Source organism: Staurois parvus, unplaced genomic scaffold, assembly GCF_062004578.1.
Source record: "Staurois parvus isolate SC_StPar_1 unplaced genomic scaffold, SC_StPar_1.0 ptg000691l, whole genome shotgun sequence".
Classification (NCBI taxonomy): domain Eukaryota; kingdom Metazoa; phylum Chordata; class Amphibia; order Anura; family Ranidae; genus Staurois; species Staurois parvus.
In genome coordinates this window covers 685,039-708,202 of record NW_028318487.1, presented here as the reverse complement: position 1 = coordinate 708,202, position 23,164 = coordinate 685,039, and the positions used below count along the sequence as shown (strand labels likewise).

The 23,164-nt window shown below is 43.2% G+C and overlaps 1 protein-coding gene across 3 annotated transcripts in view; it reads left to right on the top strand.

Moving 5' to 3' along the window:
* LOC149446290 (uncharacterized) overlaps positions 1-23,164 on the top strand; it is a 48,059-nt gene that overhangs the window by 16,518 nt on the left and 8,377 nt on the right. The window contains exons 2-7 of one of the 3 annotated variants that reach the window (XM_089652722.1): positions 2,693-2,779; positions 5,321-5,416; positions 6,550-6,639; positions 14,757-15,695; positions 18,509-18,580; positions 18,822-18,878. In XM_089652722.1, the coding sequence (XP_089508848.1) occupies positions 2,698-2,779; positions 5,321-5,416; positions 6,550-6,639; positions 14,757-15,695; positions 18,509-18,580; positions 18,822-18,878 (1,336 nt within the window). In that variant the 5' untranslated portion in view covers positions 2,693-2,697. The remainder of the gene's footprint in view (positions 1-2,692; positions 2,780-5,320; positions 5,417-6,549; positions 6,640-14,756; positions 15,696-18,508; positions 18,581-18,821; positions 18,879-23,164) is intronic. The other 2 variants (XM_089652724.1, XM_089652723.1) reach the window with 2 other exon arrangements.

The window sequence follows — 23,164 nt, the reverse complement described above, 5'->3', positions numbered from 1 at the left end:
CCGAGGGAGGCTGACAGTTGTTTTTAGCCTCTTCCATTTTCTAACAATTGCTCCAACAGTTGATCTATTTTCACCAAGCTGCTTGGCAATTGCCCCGTAGCCCTTTCCAGCCTTGTGGAGGTCCACAATTTTGTCTCTGGTGTCTTTTGACAGCTCTTTGGTCTTGCCCATGGTAGTAGTTGGCGTCTGACTGACTGTGGACAGGTGTCTTTAAAGAGCTCAGACAGGTGCTACTAAGTTAGATTAATGAGTGGAGTAGAGGTGGACTTTTTAAAGGCACAGTAACAGGTCTTTGAGAGCCAGAATTCTTGCTGTTTCTTAGGTGTTCAAATACTTCTGTTCAGCAGTGCAAGACAAATACATTCTTTAAAAATCAAACAATGTGATTTCCTGATTTTTTTTTTTTTTTAATTCTGTCTCTCAGAGTGGGAATGCCCCTACAATGTGAATTTCAGACCCCTCCATGATTTCTAAGTGGGAGAACTTGCAAAATCACAGGGTGTTGAAATACTTCTGTTCCTCACTGTATATATATATATGTGTGTGTATATATATATATATATCCTTGCACGAGCGAAAGATGCAAACAAGTGTAAAAAAAAAATGGGAGAGACAAAAAATGAAAAAAGTTAAGGAAAAAAAAAATAGACGGCTTGATCTAAGTCAGTGTCAGGGTTTGTGTAAGGGTCAAAGGTCAGGGTCAGTTTATTTTGGGTAGGATTTAAAAAAAAAAAAATTAGGATGTAGGATGAAAAAAAAGCAAAATGTGCTCTATTGTTTCTGAGCTGTACTACAGGTACAAATAACATATACATATGTGGTATCGCTGCGACCGCCAGAAGCAGGAGAATTATTTGGGGTAAAAAATATACAGCTAACTTAAAGTATATATATTTGTTTACCTTTTTAGGCCAGATTCCTTTGGCAATTAAAAAATAAATAAAAAAAATCAGGAGAAAAAAGGTAAAGTTCCATTGGATATACTATGAAGGTGTGATGATATGTACAGTTGGGTCTAGGTGTTTTAAAGTTTTTTTTTTTTGGTTTTTTTTTTACCCATAATTATGAAGGGGTAAGGCATAAAGTGGTATTAAATCTGTTTAAAAAACAAACATGGTATACTTACCTGCTCTGTGCAGTGGTTTTGCACAGAGCAGCCCCAATGCTCCGATTCTCAGGTCGCCCCGCTGGCGCTCCTGGACCCTCCCTTCTGCTGAGCCCATTCACACACACAGCTGCGGCTCGGCCCTGCCCCCTCCCTCTCCTGTTTGGCACACTGGCTGTGATTGACAATATTCAATATATCCAATCCAGGGCGTATTTACCACAAGGCATTTGCCTAGGGCGGCATTTTTTAGGGGGGCAAGAAGAAGGGACATAAGCAGCATGGAGACCAGCTGAGATCCGAGATAGGCTGCTTGATGATGTATGCAGAGCCCAGCTGTTGTTCCTGGGGATGGCCAGAGTTGCCGGGGGGGGGGGGGGGTTGTTAGTGGAAGGTGCTCTCGAGTGGGGGAGGCGTCCAATTTTTGTGTTGCCTAGGGGAGCACAACACCTAAATACACCACTGAGGCCAATGGCTCCTACTGCTGTCTTAGGCGATCAGGAGTGAGAGTCCCCAGAGAGTGGACATCGCTGGATCGGGAGGGGGCTCAGGAGCGAACACAGAAGGGGTTTTCCCTTCATGTATAGAATGCGTGAAGGTAAAAAACCTTCAGCTTTTAGAGCCACTTTAAAGTAACAATAAAACTTTTTTTTTTTTTTTTTACACAAGCACATTAGTGGGAGATTTATGTCGCTGTAAAAATCTAACTCCAGGCTTAAAGCAAACCTTTTATTAGTTTGCAGCTTACCAATTCTTTGATGTGATGGCTGCATTCATTTTTTTTCTATTTTCTCCTGGTGATCCAGCCAGTAAGTCTTTTTTTCCAAAAGAACAAGTTGTCCTGTAAATGTAGCAGTTACAAGGATGAGACAAACCAGTTACCCCTGGCAGGGGGTGCTTACAATGATTAGCTTTTATTTAGTAATGTAAAACCTTTGCCCCTTATGAAAAAAAAAAAACTGCTGTAACTGATTCTAAAGTATTAGCTGGAGTTTGGCTTCAATTTAATAGTCTACATCTGCTAGTACATATAACAACCCCTCCGCTGCTGTCCAAAGGTGCCCCCTGTGCTCCTTCATCCAGAGCGGAGGCACTCTAATACAGGGGATGTCAATGGCAAGATCACCAGGTGATCTGCAATATATTACATTTTTGGATTTGGGTTTAACCCCATTTTAAAGCCCAACTCCAGACTTGAGCCTCCCCCTTGGAGGGTACCTGGGCAGTATTTTTATGTTATTTTTGTCATAGGGTCCTCTTCTCCAGCCTTGTCTGCCTTCATTAAGTACTGACCCGGTCAGCCTTACACACTGAATGCAGGCAAGTGTGACTACCTTGGGGGCGGGCCTAGAACTCCATATGTTCACAGGTTGTCCCCATTCTTCCAGGTAGAAGAAAGCTCAGCACCATTCAACATAGAAGATTGGGGAGAATTTTTGGCTGGAGGAAAGTTCTATGGGGAATAGTTCCAGGTTGAAGTGGAGTTTTTCAGACAGACCTGTTCTTTTTCACATTTCTAAAAGAAAATTAAAAATCAGCCCCTTTTAAATAAAACGAAAGTAAAACCAGCATATATCTGTTTTTCAGGTTGCATGTCAGCGAATCCACACCTTTTCCCAAGAATTAAAGAGGAAGAAGACATGGATTCCTCTTACACGGAGAACTCTGGTCAAGGTAAGAACCAAAGTTACATATGCTCACTACAATCCCGTGAGTACAGCTAGATGCACACCCTTAGGCTGCATTCACTGGCTGTACGAACAGCCATGAATATCTGAAGTTGCCCACAACCTGTCATTGCAGTGTGTATTTTGGTTTTGTGCTGCCCTGGGCAAGACTAAAATTGCCCCCGTCTAAATTTGTCCCACCCTTTCCTGTTTAAGATTTTAGACTCCACCTCTTCCTATTAGAGCTCCACCTCAGGAGTTGGTCAGAGACTGCGGACATGATACAAGAGATTGTCAGAGACTGCGGAGATGATACAAGAGATTGTCAGAGACTGCGGACATGATACAAGAGATGGTCAGAGACTGCAGACAGGATACAGGAGATTGTCAGAGACTGCAGACAGGATACAGGAGATGGTCAGAGGCTGCGGACAGGATACAGGAGATGGTCAGAGACTGCGGACATGATACAAGAGATGGTCAGAGGCTGCGGACATGATACAAGAGATGGTCAGAGACTGCGGACATGATACAAGAGATGGTCAGAGACTGCGGACAGGATACAAGAGATGGTCAGAGGCTGCGGACAGGATACAGGAGATGGTCAGAGGCTGCGGACAGGATACAGGAGATGGTCAGAGGCTGCGGACAGGATACAGGAGATGGTCAGAGACTGCGGACAGGATACAGGAGATGGTCAGAGACTGCAGACATGATACAAGAGATGGTCAGAGGCTGCGGACAGGATACAGGAGATGGTCAGAGGCTGCGGACATGATACAAGAGATGGTCAGAGGCTGCGGACAGGATACAGGGGATGATCAGAGGCTGCGGACAGGATACAGGGGATGATCAGAGGCAATTGATTGTTCCACTAGATTTTACTTGGGGTATCAACATAAAGGGGGCTGAATACAAATGCACACCACACTTTTCTGATATTTATTTGTAAAAAAGTTTGAAAACCATTTCTCATTTTCCTTCCACTTCACAATTATGTGCCACTTTGTGTTGGTCTATCACATCAAATCCCAATAAAATACATTGACTTTTTTGTTGCGACATGACAAAATGTGGAAATTTCAAGGGGTATGAATATTTTGTCAAAGCGCACTGTATGTGTTCCAACTTGGGAGATTAGAGTTAGGACCGCAGTACACAGGAGCCTTGATGTAGGCGGTGCAGCTTACTCATATATTTGCAAATGTGTGCAAACAAAATCCTCTGTTTTTAATGTAAGTTGTGAAACTGGGTGAACTCGGTTTTTTTGGATGCTAGCTGGTAAGTGTTCTGGGAAATTCGTTCTTGTTGGAGGTGTGCGTTGTCCTTCCATGTACACCTTACTGCAAAGGCTTATTATAGGTTGGGGTGGTTGCCACTTTTTTTTAACATCCTTTACTTAACCCTTAGTCCAGGGGTCCTCAAACTACGGCCCGCGGGCCACATGCGGCCCGCCAAGGACATTTATCCGGCCCGCCGGGCAGGGGCGTATCTGCCGCGAGGCAAGGGACTAGGGTTTGGCAGGTCGGGAGAGCTCAGTAGGGCTCGGGTGGGAGGCAGGAGGGCGGGATCAGCAATTCTAGAACAGGGGAAGGTGGGCTCGGCTTATGAACCCGCACCACTCACCTGGCCTCTCTGCAGCCAGCCATCTATTCTGATGAGTGCAGGAGGGCGGAGCCTAGAGCTGACCATGAAGAGGGGGAGCAAGAGAGGAGACTCCATCGCTGCATGTCGGGTATCACGGCCACGGACGCTAGATAAGTGCAATAGATGATCAATCTCCTCCCTCTATCTTCCCCCCTCTCTCCTCTCTCCCTCCCCCTTCCTCTCCCCCCTCCTCTCTCTCTCTCTCTCGCTCTCCCCCCTCCTCTCTCTCGCTCTCCCCCCTCCTCTCTCTCTCTCCCCCCCTCCTCTCCCTCCCCCCTCCTCTCTCCCTCCCCCCTCCTCTCTCCTCCCCCCTCTCCTCCCTCCTCTCTCCCTCCCCCCCCCTCCTCTCTCTCTCCTCCTTATCTCCCCCCCCCCTCTCTCTCTTTTTACATTGTACACAGATCTGACCCAACAAGGTGTCCTGCATTTACCGTATATTTCGCTCCAAAAAACACACTTGGGGGGAAATGTCTGTGCGTCTTATAGAGCGGCCGGCCCAGTATTCCTGCTGCCGTTGTATGTCCGCAGTCTCTGGTCATCTCCTGTACTGTTTCCGCAGTCTCTGGTCATCTCCTGTACTGTGTCCGCAGTCTCTGGTCATCTCCTGTACTGTGTCCGCAGTCTCTGGTCATCTCCTGTACTGTGTCCGCAGTCTCTGGTCATCTCCTGTACTGTGTCCGCATTTGTTCATAGTTTTGTTTTTTTTTTTAAACTATAGTCCGGCCCTCCAACTGTCTGAGGGACAGTGAACTAGCCCCCTGTTTAAAAAGTTTGAGGACCCCTGCCTTAGTCCATTGGTTTGCAAAGCTCTGTCAATAAATCTTGAGCTTCTGTGCAAAGAGATATTTGTTGTATCTCATAGCCAGTTTCTCTATTCATCATCATGGTTTTGTGTTTTTAGAGCTGTCTACTTACTCTGATGTCTTTGACCATATCAAAACTGAAGATTCCAGCAATTCATATGGATCTGTGAGGGAGGAGGGAGACAAGATGCAAGGTATCATTAGCAGGTTGTTTTATGTTTAGTAAATCACATTAATAAAGCAATTAAGAGTCCATAAGTCCTATTCTAGTCATACTTGGCCATAAAACACATTTTAAGCTGTAAGCCCTGGTTCACACTGGATCCAACTTTGAAACCGATTTCAAAGTCTCATGTCAGTGGGACTTGGCAGACATCTGTGCAACTTCATGCACAGATGTCTATACTAGCCACACCTGAAATAGCAAAAAAATAGTGCAGGAACCTTTTCTTCAAATTGTTGTGGCACCGCAAAGTCGGAGTTGCATCTAGTTGATTCCATTCGGTTCCATTGCCGACAATAGAGTGTGACTTGTCATGCGATTTGAAACTGTCAAATTGCATGACAAATCACACCAGTGGGAACCAGAGCTAAGAAACTTTTAGTTACATGCTCTAAAGCACAGGTGTCAAACTGGCGGCCCTCAAGCTGTTGCCAAACTAGAAGTACCCTGAGGCGTTGCAAGATTGACCGTTACAAGCATGACTCCCAAAGGCAGAGGCATGATGGGACTTGTAGTTCACCAACAGCTGGAGGGCCACCAGTTTGACACCCCTGCTCTAAAGTAACATGTATAGCTGATGTTCATTCCAAACATAAAGCTGGACTCTGACCTTCCCTTCAGTCTTGCACAGTTGTACAGTCTCCTCTCCTGGACTGAAATTACTCTGATTTCACTGCACGCTGTGAGCTTCTCACAATGTGCACTAGAAGCTGCAGCAAGCCAGACAGAGCCCGCCTCATTTTCTGTCTGGAAGACGTGTAGCTTATTCCTCCCCAGCCTGACTGTCTCTGGCCTTCTCCTTTTATTCGTTGGATTTCAGTTCTTTCAATTATGGAGGCTCCGCATTACTTGTGGGTGTTACTAGGACTGCTCTGTATAGTAAACCGTTTCAAAAACACATTCCAAACAAAAATAAAATACATTTCTTAGCTGGCTGTTCTTAGTCTTTAGCATTGAACAAAAATGATGATGTATTAATATGCTATTGTAACATGTTTCCTTCATAAATTCATTGTTAACTTAGGCAGTCAGAAGTTTTTTCCTTTTTATATAATAGTAATAGAAAAAAAATCTTCATCTCTTATTCAATCTTACATTCTTCAGGGGATTTGATATATAACCCGGACACTTTGCTTTGGATTAAGCGAGTTGATGAAGCTGAAATGACAACTGATGATGACTCAGAAGCAAAAGGTATGTACAAATGGAGTTAAATTTGCAGTGTTCTGTGGATTCTAAACTGAAGGCAGGTACATAGAAGTGTGTCGAAGGTCTAAATCACACAGGCTTCTAGAAGTGCTGCAACTTGCTGAAAGCCCATTAAAGACTAGGGATGCACCGAAATTTCTGCCGCCGAAACAGCCCTATCGGCATTTTGGCAATAGGAAAAATTTAGCCGGTACAGGTGCCAATATAGGGGACTGTGTGTATTGCAGATGTGAGATGGGGGGGCGTAGAAAGGCAGGAGAGGAGCAAGTGTATACAGTGACTGGCTGCCTATTTGTCAGTGCCGGTTTTTAAATGTAACTACCGGCTTTTTTTTTTTTTTCACTATAGCTCAGAGAATGAGCTGTCACTTTCCCCAGAGCTAAAAGAAACTAAGGGGCGGGATCACTGGGTAATGTCACTGAGTGACTCCGCCTTTTTGTTTCTTTTATTCCTCCGAGAATGACCGAAGGGGAAAAAAGCCAGTAATTACATTTAAAAAGGCATTGTTTTTAAATGCAATTGTCGGCTTTTTTTTTCTTCGCTATAGCTCAGAGAATGAGCTGTCACTTTCCCCAGAGCTAAAAGAAACATAGGGGCAGGGTTACCCAGTGACCCCACCCCTTAGTTTCCTTTTAGCTGGGGGGAAAGTGACAGCTCGTGCTCTGAGCTGTAGTGAAGAAAAAAAAAAAGCAGATAATTCCATTTAAAATCAGGCACTGACATATAGGGGTTTATTTACTAAAGCTGGAGAGTCCAAAATCAGACTCCCTTCTGCATAGAAACCAATCAGCTTCTAACCTCAGCTTGTTCAATGAAGCTTTGGCAATGAAACCTGGAAGCTGATTGGTTTCTATGCAGAAGTGAGTCTGATTTTGCACTCTCCAGCTTTAGTAAATAAACCCCATAGTGACAACCAGTGAGGGAGCCTCTCTGTATACACTGCTCTCTCACTGTATACACTGCTGCTCTCCTGCCCCCTCCTTGCACACACTGCTCTCCCACTGCCTCCCCCCTACAAAGATGACCTGTCACATATATGCTATCACATAAGGGACTATTGGACCCCTATGTGGTAGCAATAAAATCATAAGTTAAAAAAAAAAAAGATATATACATGAAAATTAAAAAAAACATACAGAAAAATAATTAGAGCCTCCCCGACCCCACATACGAAGACATTTTCGGTTCAGTTTTCGGCCACATGCATTTTGAATTTTCGGTATCGGCACCAGAATTTTAATTTTGGTGCACCACTATTGAAGACTTCAAACACTTGTTTAAGGGACAGCTGTTACTTCCATGAAGGATTGTGTTCAGACTGGTGCTGAAACATGCTTTACAGAAAAGTTATTGAAGCTTGCTGTAAACTTTCTAAAAATGTGGTTTATACATTGCTCTTCAAATACACATTTTTTTTGCGGTGCATTTTAAAGCCCAACTTTTAGATGTTAAAAAAAAAAAAAAAATCTTCACGACTTAAGAGAATTGAAGAAGCAATCATTAACTTATCTCCATAGCTGGCCTCCACAGACTCGCTGCACGGCTATCCAGTACCAGTGATGAATGATACTGCACGTTTCCGCTCACTTCCTGTGTGCCCAAGACATTAAAGTGGAAGGAAAGCCAAAAACCTACATTCCATCAACCAACCCAACCCCCCTGCCACATTACAATTTGCATCATGCGGAATATATACCACAAAAATAACTGGAGCAAATTCCCTGTGCAGATAAAAGGGGCGACAGTTAGCCAACAAGAGCTACGCATCTGGTGTACATTGCGAATCCTCCTTGACCGCATTTTGACACCATGCATGATGTACAAAAAAGCACAGCTTCCCTCCCCTCTTATGCTCTGTTTGTGTCCTATCAGATCTAAACAAAAATCTCCCCTCCGGGGTCACCGCCTTATTATTATTATTATTATTATACAGTATTTGTATAGCGCCAACAGTTCGCTCAGCGCTGTACATTACAATGGGGGACAATACATGAGACAGTACAATAACAATACAGTGCGATACACGAGGGGTTCGAGGGCCCTGCTCCTTGGAGCTTACAATCTAGGAGGGAGGGACAGGTATACCACTGTGAAGCCAAGTCTCTGAAAATAAAGGCACAACACTCTCCCAAGTTACTCTGCTGGATAATGCAAATTTGTAGCTCCTCCATCTTTCCCTCCAGGGATTGCACATTTGCAAGAAACAAACTGGGGAGTGGTGTGAGTTTAGGTCCAAGGCTTTTAAGCCTTTGTCCAGCTCTCTTCCCTCTTTTCCTGTGACTTTGACATCTCTTCCTTGGCTTCCACCCCAACCTCCCCCTAGTCATTGTAGGTGGGAGATCAATTTGTCATTGCTCAATGAATGCAGCCTCTAGAGGAACCCGATTAAGCAAGCCTGCTTTAACCAGATGGCAACCATCTACCACAGATATGCTGCAGCAGAGCGGCTGCCCTGCGCCAACTCACGTACAGTGGATATAAAAAGTCTACACACCCCTGTTAAAATGTAAGGTTTATCTGATGTAAAAAAAAGAGACAAAGATAAATCATTTCAGAACTTTTTCCACCTTTAATGTGACTTTATAAACTGTAAAACGCAATTGAAAAACAAACTGAAATCTTTTAGGGGAGTAAACCTAAAACACTAAAATAATTTGGTTGCATAAGTGTGCACACCCTCTTATAACTGGGGATGTAGCTGTGTTCAGAATTTAGCAATCACGTTCAAAAACATGTTAAATAGGAGTCAGTACACACCTGCCATCATTTAACCGCATGCCGCCCAGCCACTGTACATATACGGCGGCAGGGCGGCACTCACAGGCAAAACCACGTTTTAAGATGTGTGTTTTGTAAACAAATAGGGAGCGCGCGTGAGGCGCCGCTGCCCTATTTGTCCCGCGGTTCTCTGCCGCAGATGTGAGTCGCCGGGTCACAGCCGCTCCTTAGCGGCTATGTCCCGGCGATCGGCGGCAAACAGTGACAGTGAGCACAGCTGCAGTAGCTGTGCTGTCTGTCACTTCCCTGACAGCTCGAGGATGAGCTGATCGAGAAAGAACAGTTTTTCTCTCCCGATCAGCCTTGTCCCGCCCAGCACACACCCCCGCCCCCTAGTAAAACACTCCCCTCACTCCTATAACCCTTCCCTGCAAAATAAGGTTAACCCCTTCCTCCCCATTGCCATTAATACAGTGTCAGTTTTTTTTTTTTTTTTTTTTTTGCACTGATCACTGTATTAGTGTTTTTGGGGATGTCAGTGATCCCAAGTCAGTACCCCCCAATGTCAGAATGTCCGCCGCAGTCCCGCCATAAGTCGCTGGTTGCTGCCATAAGTCCCTGATCGGCGCCATAATTCGCTGATCGGCACCATTATCAGTATAAAAAAAACACTAAAAATCCCAGTATCTTTCCCGCCATTTGTAAACGCTATAACTTTCACGTAAACCAATTAATTTACACGTACTGGGTTTTTTTTTTTAGCAAAGACATGTCGCAGAATACATTTTGGCAGAAATTTATGACTAAATTTGATTTTTGCATTTTTTTTTTTACTGGACATGTTTTACAGCAAAAAGTCCAAAATATTGTTTTTTTTTCCTCAAAATTGTCAGCCTTTTTTTTTTTATAGCGCAAAAAATAAAAACCACACAGGCGATCAAATACCACCGAAAGAAAGCTCAATTTGTGGGGAAAACAAGGATGTAAATTTCATTTCTGTACCATATTGCATGACCGCGCAATTGTCCGTTAAACTAGCGCAGCTCTGTGTAGCAGAAAAATGGCGTAAATTGCAGTATTTATACCATAGTTTGTAGACGCTATAACTTCCACAAAAAGCAATCAATATACACTTATTGGGATTTTTTTTACCAAAAACATGGAGCAGAATACATTTTGGCCTAAATTTATAACCAACTTTGAGTTTACTATATATTTTTTATAGCTGAAAATAAAAAATATTGTTTTTCTTCAAAATTTTTGGCCTTTTTTTTGTTTATAGCGTGAAAAATAAAAAGCGCACAGATCAAATACCACCGAAAGAAAGCTCTATTTGTGTGAAAAAAAGGACGTGAATTTCGTTTGGGTGCAGCATTGCATGACCGCGCAATTATCAGTTGAATTAGTGCAGCACCGAGTAGCAAAAAGAGGCCTGGTCATTAAGGGGGGTAAATCCTCAGGAGGGCAAGTGGTTAAAGTGCTTCTGATTACCCCAAATAAAGTGCAGCTGTTCTAGTAGGTCTTTCCTGACGTTTTCTTAGAGCATCAGAGGGATTTCATTGTTAAAAGGTATCAGTCAGGAGAAGGGTAGAAAAGAATTTCCAAGGCATTAAATATACCATGGAACACAGTGAAGACAGTCATCATCAAGTGGAGAAAATATGGCGCGACAGTGACACTTCCAAGAACTGGACGTCCCTCCAAAATTGATGAAAAGATAACTGGTCTGGGAGGCTGCCAAGGGGCCACCCAGCCTATGGTCAAATGACGGCCGGGCGAACACTTCATCACTCTGGGAGGGCGTCATATGACGTCCTTCCCGGATCGCGCTGTGGCGAGATCTGTCACCGGCCGCGTACCTTGGACACGGCCGATGACAAATCTGTGTACCGGCCCGTTGTCAGTACCATGTGACCTGCTGTGACCAATCACAGCAGGTCAAATGACAGTTGTATACAATGGATGGCTTCCTTTCATGCCATCCATTGTATACAAGTGTGTCTAGCTGTGAATGGTCACAGCAATCACATGCACAGGCTGGGCCAATCACAGCCCATTTGTGTTATGTGATTAGCCGTGGCCAGTCACAGCTAATCACAACAAAAAAACCCTGAATGAATCAACTTCATTCAATTAAATGCTTGCTTATAGCAAAGAAATAATTTGCTTTAAGCAATCAAATTGTGTTTAAAAAGTGTCCCTGATCATCGCCACACCAGTTATATGATGACACTGTACTGCACTGGTGACAGTATGTAAAAAAAAAAAATTGTGAACATTTTTTTTAATTTCATTTTCCAAAAAATGACAAAAAAATTACAACTTCAAAAAACTCGCCATGCCTCTTATGAAGTACGTCGGACTGTCTACTCTGCAAAAAGGGGTCATTTGGGGGATTTCTGTTCTGACATTTTTGGGCCTCCAGAAATTATATTGGCCGTCAGTACTTCAGAATTGATCAATTTTCAGATATATCCCATAGTTTGTGAACTCTATAACTTTCCTACAGACTAAATAATAAACACTGATTTGGGTTATTTTCACCAAAGACATGTAACAGAATACATCTTGGCCTAAATTTAGAAAGAACAATTTTTTATTTGCAGATTTTTATAACAGAAAAACGTATGGGTTTTTTTTTTTTTTCAAACGTTTTGGTCTTTTTTTGTTAATTTAGCTAAAAATAACCCCAGTGGTGATTAAATACCACCAAAAGAAAGCTCTAGTTGTGTAAACAAAATGATAAAATTTTAGTTTGGGTACAATGTTGCATGACCGCGCAGTTGTCATTCAAAGCGATGAAACCTGAAAATTGGCCTGGGCAGGAAGGGAGTAAAAGTGCCCGGTATGGAAGTGGTTAAAGGAGCTACAGGAATATCTGGCAAGTACTGTCTGTGTGGTCCATGTGACAACAATCTCCCATATTCTTCATATGTCTGGGCTATGGGGTAGAGTGGCAAGATGGAAGCCTTTTCTTGCGAAGAAAAACATCCAAGCTCGGCTAAATTTTCCAAAAACACACCTGAAGTCTCCCAAAAGGATGTGGGAAAATGTGTCCTAGTCTGATGAAACCAAGGTTGGACTTTTTGGCCATAATTCCAAAAGATATGTTTGGCGCAAAAACAACACTGCACATCACCAAAAGAACACAACACCCACAGTGAAGCATGGTGGTGGCAGTATCATGCTTTGGGGCTGTTTTTCTTCAGCTGGAACTGGGGCCTTAGTCAAGGTAGAGGGAATTATGAACAGTTCCAAATACCAGTCAATATTGGCACAAAACCTTCAGGCTTCTGCTAGAAAGCTGAACATGAAGAGGAACATAATCTTTCAGCATGAGGACTTAAAACCAGGGGCGGACTGACAACTCATGGGGCCCCCGGGCAATAGGGGATCATGGGGCCCCTATGTCCTTGCCCAAACTCAAAAAAGCCTATGAAAAAGGTACCAGGGGCATCTCATGGGGCCCTCTACTGAACCTGGGCCCTCGGGCAGTGTCCGAGTTTCCAAATGGTCAGTCCACCACCCTTCTTAAAGCATACATCCAAATCAACAAAGGAATGGCTTCACCAGAAGAAGATTAAAGTTTTGGAATGGCCCAACCAGAGTCCAGACCCGAATGCGATGGAAAATCTGTGGGGTGATCTAAGAGGGCTGTGCACAGGAGATGCCCTCGCAATCTGACACATATGGAGTGCTTTTGCAAGGAAGAGCGGGCAAATATTGCCAAGTCATGATGTGCCATGCTGAGATACTCATACCCAAAAAGACTGAGTGCTGGAATCACATCAAAAGGTGCTTCAACAAAGTATTAGTGTAAGGGTGTGCACACTTATGCAACCATATTATGTTTTTTTATTTTTACTTCCCTTCACCTAAACGGTTTCAGATTGTTGTTCAACTGAGTTGTACAGTTTATAGGTCACATTACAGGTGGAAAAAGTTCTGAGTTTATCTTGGTCTAATTTTTTTACATCACAGAAACCTGACATTTTAACAGGGGTGTGTAGACTTTTTATATCCACTCTTACATGTCTGTGATCCGGGTAGAAGGTGCGCTCCCGTTGCTCTAGCTGCACTATCATTCGTTACAGCACAAGCGATCAGCCCTGCCAATGATTTGTGACCGGTGCCCTCTGATTGGCTCAGTGAATGGCAGAACAGAGCCCTGTGTTGGTAAATACCCATAGGGCTTTCTAAAGACAGTAGCGATAAGCCGTTTTTCTCAAAACGTCTTTCAGGACAGCACATGAAAGAAGCGCAGCTCCTCATCCTCCTGCAGGAAACACACCCACATCAGTCTCTAAACTGGAGGCCTCTCCCCACAGTCTTCAGTTGTTGAAGAGTACTTCCGGCCCAGGTAAAAAACATAAGCACAACAACATAAACAATATCAGAGCGTGCAATTATTGCTGTCCTGAAAGACTACTAGAAAAAAAAAAAGTTGCCGGTAAGTCTAACTTGAATTTTCTCCAAGCGTCTTTCAGGACATGAGGATAGAAGAGAGCTTGCCCCCTTAGGGTGGGACCACAGCTTGCAGAACCTGCCTACTGAAGGCCTGCTCCCCAGCTGATAAATCCAGTCTGTAATGGCGCACAAAGATGGACATACTTGACCACGACGCCGCTCTACAAATTTGTTCCGGGGTGGAACCGGCCTTCTCTGCCCTTGTGCTGTCCTGAAAGACTACTAGAAAACAAGTTGCCACTAAGTCTAAGTGTTTTGGTTTTTTTTGCAGGGAGTAAAAACCGCCACATTTCTTAGTAAAACAGCCTTGTACACAGTAAACATTGTCAGGCACACATTTAACCCTTTGTTTGCTCCTAAATGTTAACCCATTCCCAGCCAGTGTCATTAGTACAATGATAGTCTATATTAGCATTGATCACTGTATTGGTGTCACTGGAGATGTCAGCATCATTTAGACAATGTGAGGTTGGCCGCTGCACTTTCGCAGTCCCATTATGAGTCACTGATCACCGCCATTAGTAGTATGGGAAAAAAATAAAAATTACAATATATACTGTATATCATAATTTTTGGCCTAAATTTATGAAGAAATTTTATTTTTTAAGTGCTTTTTATTGGATATGTTTTATCGGAGTAATAAAAATTTGTTTTTCCGAATTTTTTGTCTTTTTCTGTTTTATATAATAATGATCAAAAATCACCAAAAGAAAGCTCTATTTGTGTGGGAAAAAAATATAGATTTTATTTGAGTCCAACATTGCATGACTGCACAATTACCAGTTAAAGTAGTGCAGTGCCAAACAGCAAAAAATGGCCTTGTCATGAAGGGTGTAAAACCTTCCAGGGATCAAACGGTTGAAGTGTGTCCAGTTTCTGTATGTGAAGTAAATTTTAATATATTTGTCTTCTGACAGAGCCACAGGTTGATGTGCTACCCAGCAGGGAAGGATACCTGAAAACGGGAACTACAAGTAGTATCACCGATAAGGAAGTGAGAAGACGCCCTCGATTTTCAGCCTCAGAAGAATTTGTTCTGGTGACTGAATTGTTAGAACACTACGACAGACTTTTTGGGGAAAGAGCCAGAATTACCCCATTTTCACAGAAAGTTTTGATTTGGCAGAAGGTCCTCAATAATGTGAATTCAGTTGGCGTAGTGCAGAGAGGCATTGAGGAGGCCAAGAAACACTGGCACCTTTACAGGCATAGACTAATGGAGAAACTAGCCTCAGTCCGAAAGCACGGTTCTGGACATGGCCACCCGTTATTTATGCAGTTGACACCATTGGAAAGCAAGGTGGCCAACCTGTTCAAACTGGAGTACATGCTCAGGAGTCCACAGCATGGTCTTCAGAGCCTAGGCAACATGGACATGGCAGGAGAAAAGGGCAGTGTGTGCGTTCAAAACGGAAGCAGCACTGGTGATCAAGGCGTTGCTAGTTATGGGCAGGGTGACTACTCTTACACCAAAGCTCCCCGTAACATCAAATTTTCCTTCGACGAAAACTGTGCTTTGGTACATGAAGCTGTAGGCGTGTGGGACAGTATTATTGGCAAGAATGCAGCTACTACCTCTCAAGCCCGTAAGAACTTTCTGTGGGCCAGGATTGTAGAGGCAGTCAACGCAGCGGGAACCCAACCCCGAAGTGCAGAAAACTGCAAGAAGAGACTAAGAGATGTTAAAAGACGTGTAAAGGCAAAGATGGTCGACCAGCGCAAGTATTTTCAGCGTAACAGCGGTGCTCCTGGCTTGGAGTTACAATACCTGTCCTATGAGGAAGAATTAATGCACGTCATTGGCCCAGATACTGTTCGACCGATTGATGGCCACGTAGACACAGATCGGGAACCACGTAAGTCCAGTTTTACTGCTTGAATGGTTTCTATTTGCTACTAACTTGTCTTTTTTATTGTGTCGTGAAAAAAACCTGATACGTGCTTTTGAAATTTTGTTGCAACTTTTTACTGCATGCAAGAAGGAAGTCTGTAGATTCACTGAAGGATTCATTTTTCTGGCTTAAACAGACTCGTCGTGAACCACTTCCTGCCCACCCACAGTAGTTGTACTGGGAACGGGCGACAGCTTCAGGCCAATCGACGTACTGGCACGTCACAGCCTTTCTTCCAAGTTTGGGGCGCGCATGCACGCACCCCCTGCTGACCTGTTCTGTGATTGGACACAGCATGAGTTTGGCAGCTGATTTCAGCCAAAGATTTTGGCTGTATTCAGCTGATCGGCTGTGTCCACACACAAACAGTTCTGTGTTTACAAATACACAGAACCCTGCATTGTGAACAGCAATCTGGCTGTTTCTTCTCCCTGCAGCAGTGAGAAAAAGCAGACAGTTAAAGTGGAACGCAAGGCTAGTGAAATAAAGTTGGCGGACAGGCAGGATTTTTAATACAGAAAAGACATGCTTTGTCTCTTCTCCATTAAAGCTACTTACCTGCCTGTCCACCCTTGTAAAGTGAACCCCGCACACGCAGCACACTGTACAAATTCGTCAGTGCCGAATCTGAGCGAACTCGCGCGCATGCGCGGGAGTGATTTTATCCCCGCTTAACCAAAGACGTGGGAGTGATGTTATCCCCGCTTAACCAAAGACGTGGGAGTGATGTTATCCCCGCTTAACCAAAGACGTGGGAGTGATGTTATCCCCGCTTAACCAAAGACGTGGGAGTGATGTTATCCCCGCTTAACCAAAGACGTGGGAGTGATGTTATCCCCGCTTAACCAAAGACGTGGGAGTGATGTTATCCCCGCTTAACCAAAGACGTGGGAGTGATGTTATCCCCGCTTAACCAAAGACGTGGGAGTGATGTTATCCCCGCTTAACCAAAGACGTGGGAGTGATTTTATCCCCGCTTAACCAAAGACGTGGGAGTGATTTTATCCCCGCTTAACCAAAGACGTGGGAGTGATTTTATCCCCGCTTAACCAAAGACGTGGGAGTGATTTTATCCCCGCTTAACCAAAGACGTGGGAGTGATTTTATCCCCGCTTAACCAAAGACGTGGGAGTGATTTTATCCCCGCTTAACCAAAGACGTGGGAGTGATTTTATCCCCGCTTAACCAAAGACGTGGGAGTGATTTTATCCCCGCTTAACCAAAGACGTGGGAGTGATTTTATCCCCGCTTAACCAAAGACGTGGGAGTGATTTTATCCCCGCTTAACCAAAGACGTGGGAGTGATTTTATCCCCGCTTAACCAAAGACGTGGGAGTGATGTTATCCCCACTGAACCAAAGACAACAGCCAGCAACTGAGACCCGGAAGTTGGCCGCCCAAAGATGTCAGCGGCCGGGGCGACAAGCTCAGGGTTGCCACATCGCTGGAGCTGAGATGAGTATTGTTCTGCTTTATGTAAAGGCGGCATCTATTACACAGGCACGCAGTTAACACTTTTCCCCTAGATGTTAACCTCTTCCCAGCCAGTGTCATTTGTACAGAGACAGTGTACAGTATTGGCACTGATCATTGTATTTGTGTCACTATTGATGTCAGTCCGTTAGTATAGCTCCCAGCCAGCATCAGCTAGCGCCAGATTGCCCGCCACATTATCACAGTCATTAACAGGATAGTGTCATAGCTGCTTAAATTCCAGTATATATACCTTAGTTTGTAGACACTATAACTGTCACACAAACCAATCAATATACACATATTGGGATTTTTTTTTTCCAAAGACATGTAGCATAAAGTTTTTGGCCTAAATTTTTGAAGAAATTTAGATTTTTTTTATTGGATATGTTTTATAATAGGAAGTAGAAAAAATCCCCCCCCCCAAAAAAAAAAAAAAACCTGTAAAGTGGAGTTCCAGCTGAAGAAAAAAAAGTCAGCTGCTGACTTTTAAAATACAGCCACTTCCCTGTCCCTCGGTCCAGCGGTGTCCTCTGCATGGGTGGTTTTACCGGCCGTCTTCTCTCCTTGGCGCAGGCATCTTTAGTGTGGGCACCCGGCTGTGACTGCTTGTGGCTTCACAGCCGGGTGCCCACTGCGCATGCGTGAGGAGCACTGTGCTTTGTGAATGGCCCCATAGTCTTCTGGGACCTGTCACGTGTCCCAGAAGACTACGGGGAGGGAGGACAACTTCCGTTTCTGATCACCTAGGTTAGGATGGGCAACTGTGGCCCTCCAGCTGTTGTAGAACTACAAGTCCCATGAGGCATAGCAAAACTGACAGTTACAAGCATATCTCCCAAAGGCAGAGGCATGATGGGACTTGTAGTTCACCAACAGCTGGAGGGCCACAGTTGCCCACCTCTGACCTAAGTGATCGCAGCGGAAGTGGGAGCGGGTACCTGTCAAATTCAGGTACCCGCTCACCAAAGGTGCCAATCCTTAATGGGGAGCAAGGGACAAAGCATTAAAGGGGAACTTCCCATTTTGGGTGGAACTCCTCTTTAAGTCTCTTTATGTTTAACAAACAAAAAAAACCAGTGGTGATCAAATACCACCAAACGAAAGCTCTATTTGTGTGAAAAAAGATATAAAATTAATTTGGGTACAGTGCTGCATGACTAAGCAATTACCAGTTAAAGTAGTGCAGTGCTGAATGGCAAACAAAATGGTCTGATCATGATGGGGGTAAAACCTTCCGGAGGTCAAGTGGTTAAAAAACATTTTGGTTTGTTTTTGTTTTTTGTTTTTTTAACTTTTTGCAGGTATCATTAATCATCCCCAACCAACGCTAATGGGGTTCTCATCTCCTGCAACCATTTTGCAGAAAAAAGAAGGTAGGAGAAGAGCTGTATATTAAGTAGGAACAAAGTTATCTTCTGCAAAAGCTTACTGAATTTTTTTTTTTTTTTTTTTCTTGTTCTTTTGTTTTTTGTTTGTTTTTTTTGTTTTTTTGTTTTTTTTTCACTTATATCTATTCCCTTTAAAAGGGGACTTTAGGTAGAAATGGGTGAAGTGGTTGTTGTTCCTTCGTACTGACTGACCTTACTTCATAAGGTCTTTCTTAACTTCCAACAGGCAGATCTGAGCCTGAAGACACCTGTGACGGGGAAGACTTCTGGAACCATTCATCATGTAAGTATTATGTGGAAGGTGAGAGTTTTACATTTACTCGGTGGCCACTTTATTAGCTATGCCTGTCCCTTAACCACTTCAAGAGCAGGCCTATTCTGACATTTGTTTTGTTTAAAAATCAAATGTAAAAAAAATTTTCATTAGAAAATTACTTAAAAACCCAAAACATGATATATATATTTTTTCAAGCAGAGGCCATAGAGAATAAATGGGTAGGTGTCTTAATTTTTTTATGTTCCACAGTATTTGTGCAGCGGTTCTTCAAACTCACTTTTTTTGGGAAACAATACACTTCAATGATTTTTAATGCACAAAACCACAATATAATACCCAACTGTTTGGTAGAATAAAAGATGATGCTTCGCCAGGTACAAAAACACAATATAATACCCAACTGTTTGTTGGAATAAAAGATGATGCTTCGCCGGGTAAATAGATACCTAACATGTTGCACTTTAACCATTTGCCACCCGGCCAATGCCCATTTGGCGGCTGCAAAAGCGCTTCGGCATTCCGGGTGCACGCCATTTGGCGTGCTCCCGCACATGCGCAGTTTGCACTCCTGCAGAGCCGCGCAGCGGCGCGATATGTCACCGGCCGTGTACCTCGGACACGGCCGATGACAGATCTGAGTACCGACCCCCGTTGATGGTACCATGTGACCTGCTGTGACCAATCACAGCAGGTCACATGACAGTTGTATACAATGGATGGCTTCATTCATGCCATCCATTGTATACTAGTGCCTAGCTGTGAATGGTCACAGCTAATCACATGCACATGTCGTGATTAGCTGTGACCAAATCACAGCTAAGCACAAAAAAAAAAAAAAAAAAAAAACCTGAATGAATCAATTTCATTCAGGTAAATGCTTGCTTATAGCAAAGTAATTCTTTGCTATAAGCAAATTGTGTAAAAAAAAACAAAAATACTGATCACTACCCCAAAGTAGTACGATGTTACTATGGTAACATTGTACTACTTTGGTCATAGTAAAATATGAAAAAAAAATTCTAAAAAAAAAATGTAATAAAAAAAAAATAAAAATTTTTTTTGATACTGTCACCAGTCAGTGTCCCTGTTCACCGCCATGCCAGTTATATGATGACGCTGTACTGCACTGGTGACAGTATGTAAAAAAAAAAATAGTGAAAATAATTTTTTAAATTTTTTCATTTTCCGAAAAATTATGACAAAAAAAATACAACTTCAAAAAACTCGCCATGCCTCTTATGAAGTACGTCGGACTGTCTACTCTGCAAAAAGGGGTCATTTGGGGGATATCTGTACTATTCTGACATTCTTGGACCTCAAGAAATTAGATTGGCCGTCAGTACTTCAGGATTAATCAATTTTCAGATCTATACCATAGTTTGTGAACTCTATAACTTTCCTACAAACTAAATAATACATCCTAATTTGGGTTATTTTCACCAAAGACATGTAGCAGAATACATCTCGGCCTAAATTTATGAAGAACAATTATTTATTTGCAAACTTTTATAACAGAAACAAAGAAAAACGTGTATTTTTTTTTTTAAATTTTTGGTCTTTTTTTGTTAATTTAGCAAAAAATAAAAACCCCAGCGGTGATTAAATACCACCAAAAGAAAGCTCTAGTTGTGTGAAGAAAATGATAAAATTTTAGTTTGGGTACAATGTTGTATGACCGCGCAATTGTCATTCAAAGTGTGAGAGCGCTGAAAAGTGAAAAATGGCCCGGTATTGAAATGGTTAAAATTGCGCACGCTTGTGGAATGGCGACAAACTTCTCCACCTAAAAATCTCCTTAGGCGACGCTTTAAAATCCTCTATAGGTTACCAGCTTAGATTATACAGGAGGTCTGGTGCTAGAATTATTTCTCTTGTTATAACATTCATGGTGATACCTCACGTGTGGTGCAAACACCCTTTATGCGGTTGCCTTTACACAAGGGGTTATTTAAATTTTTTAATTTTTTTTTTAAACTTCCCTTGTGATAGCAGTAAGCATGGCAGGTCCTGTTTACTGAAACATCTGGGGTCTATTTAGACCCCAGATCTCTTCTCTGCCCTTCAAAGCATCAGATCAAATCTGGATTGGTTCGATGCTTTCACAAGCCAGTAAGTGGTTTGTAAGAAGAGACTTAAAACCAGAAGTGACAAAAAACTTTTGCTTCAGGTTTATTATACCATTCAAATGATACTGGAAGATACAATTTCTGATCAGCTCTGTGGTAAACTGGCAGCACTGCTGGCTTTAGTTCCAGACTCCCCAGTGGGATGGGAGAACCCAGAGGGGGTGGTGACCCCCTTCCACCATCTGTAAAAGCAATCCAGTGGCTAATTAGCCGCTAGGATTGCTTTTACAATATGGAGCATCGCCGGCTGAAAGAAAATACGGGGTTGATGCTTGCAGCTGCAGGCATTAACCTGGTATAACCACTCAAACCCTGCAACGTAGGGGTACCTGGCGTGGTTAATGCAGATAGCTATGTGCCTACGAACAATACATATAGCAGGGTCTAAAGGTTTTCTGTTAAACATTAGGATGGGAAAGATACACGCTTAAAGGAGGAACTGAACTCTAGAACTGTTCCTAAGAAGAAAAAAAAATTCAGGCAAAGGACCAGTCAGGGTTTTGTTTCCTCATGTGTGGAGGAAAATAAATTGAATCTCCAAACAGGGAAAGGTTTCTTCACAGTGAGAGCTGTGAAAATGTGGAATAGACTCCCTCAAGAGTTGGTTCTGGCCAGCTCAGTGGATTGCTTTAAAAAAGTCCTGGATTCTTTCTTGGATACACAGAATATAACTGGATACTAACATTTATAGGTAAAGTTGATCCAGGGAATATCCGATTCCCTCTCGGGATCAGGAAGGAATTTTTTTTCCCTGCAGGAGCAAATTGGTTCATGCTTTGCTGGGCTTTTTTTTGCCTTCCTCTGGATCAATTGTGGGTATAGAATTATAACTTTTTTTTTTTTTGTTTTTAATGGTTGAACTAGATGGACTTTTGTCTTTTTTCAGCCAGACTAACTATGTAACTATGTCAGTGCTATCACCCACAGCCCTGTCTCCTATTCCCAAGAGCTAGTTATTTGGATTTTTGGGGAGATTTGTAGGATTCCTGGATGTGTTTGCATTAGCCAGAAGTGGCATAGGACACTCTGCAAATCCTCTGTGACAACTTCAGACTGAACATTTAGGAGCATTGTGTCGATGCCACAGTGGCAAAGTATGAAAATCAACCTAAGAAAAACAAAAGTTAAAGGAATGGAAGGCTAGTTTAGTATAGGAGGGAGAAGTACCGAGCAAGTCTTAAGTTTGCACTGAATTCAGAAAGCTGATGGCTGACTTGACAAGTACACCCTACTACAGCTACTGCAGTCGGGAGTGTGTGTAAAATGTGTTACTGCCAACGGTGGCAGTAAAATGGTTAATATGTTCACCATTGAAAGCACATACACTCCAACCTTTCTGCATTTTTCAATGGGTGACATGCTACAAGTGTCCTACTATAGTTTTGGTTTTGAAGTAGAAAAACTAGAGACCGCTAGACACCTAGCATGTTCAGAATTAGGCCTGCAATGACACCCTTTGTTTTAATACAGTTTTCCTTTCATAGCTCATGTGCTACTGGAACTTTGCAGACATGTGATGGTGGTATGCATCTTATCAAGGTTTGAGAAGCAGTGCTTTAAAGCCCAACTCCGGGCAATTTTTTTTTCCTCCCATTTTGAATTATTATTATACAGTATTTTTATAGCACCAGAAAGGTTTGCTCAGCGCTGTACATTATAGTGGGGGACAGAACATGAGACAATACACGAGGGGTTCGAGGGCCCTGCTCTTTCGAGCTTACAATCTAGGAGGGGGGGGGGGAAAGTGGTACAGGACGAAGTGGAGGTGGGGGATGGAGTGGTAGGAGGAGTGGAGGAGATCGGCTGTTAGGTGAGGGTGGGGTAGGCTTCCCTGAAGAAATGGGTTTTCAGGGTGCGCTCCTAAAGGTGAGGAGGGTAGGTGACAGTCTGATGGATTGGGGTAGTGAGTTCCAGAGGATGGGGGAAGTCCTGGAGAAGTCCTGCAGTCGGGCGTGGGAGGTGGAGACCAGGGAGCTAGAAAGTAGGAGGTCTTGTGAGGAGCGAAGATTACGGGTTGGGTGGTATTTGGGTATCAGGTCGGTGAGGTAGTTTGGGGCAGCGTTATGAATGGCTTTGTACGTCAATGTTAGTAGTTTGAAATTAATGCGTTGGGCAATCGGGAGCCAGTGGAGGGAATGACAGAGGGGGGTGGCAGAAGAGGAGCGC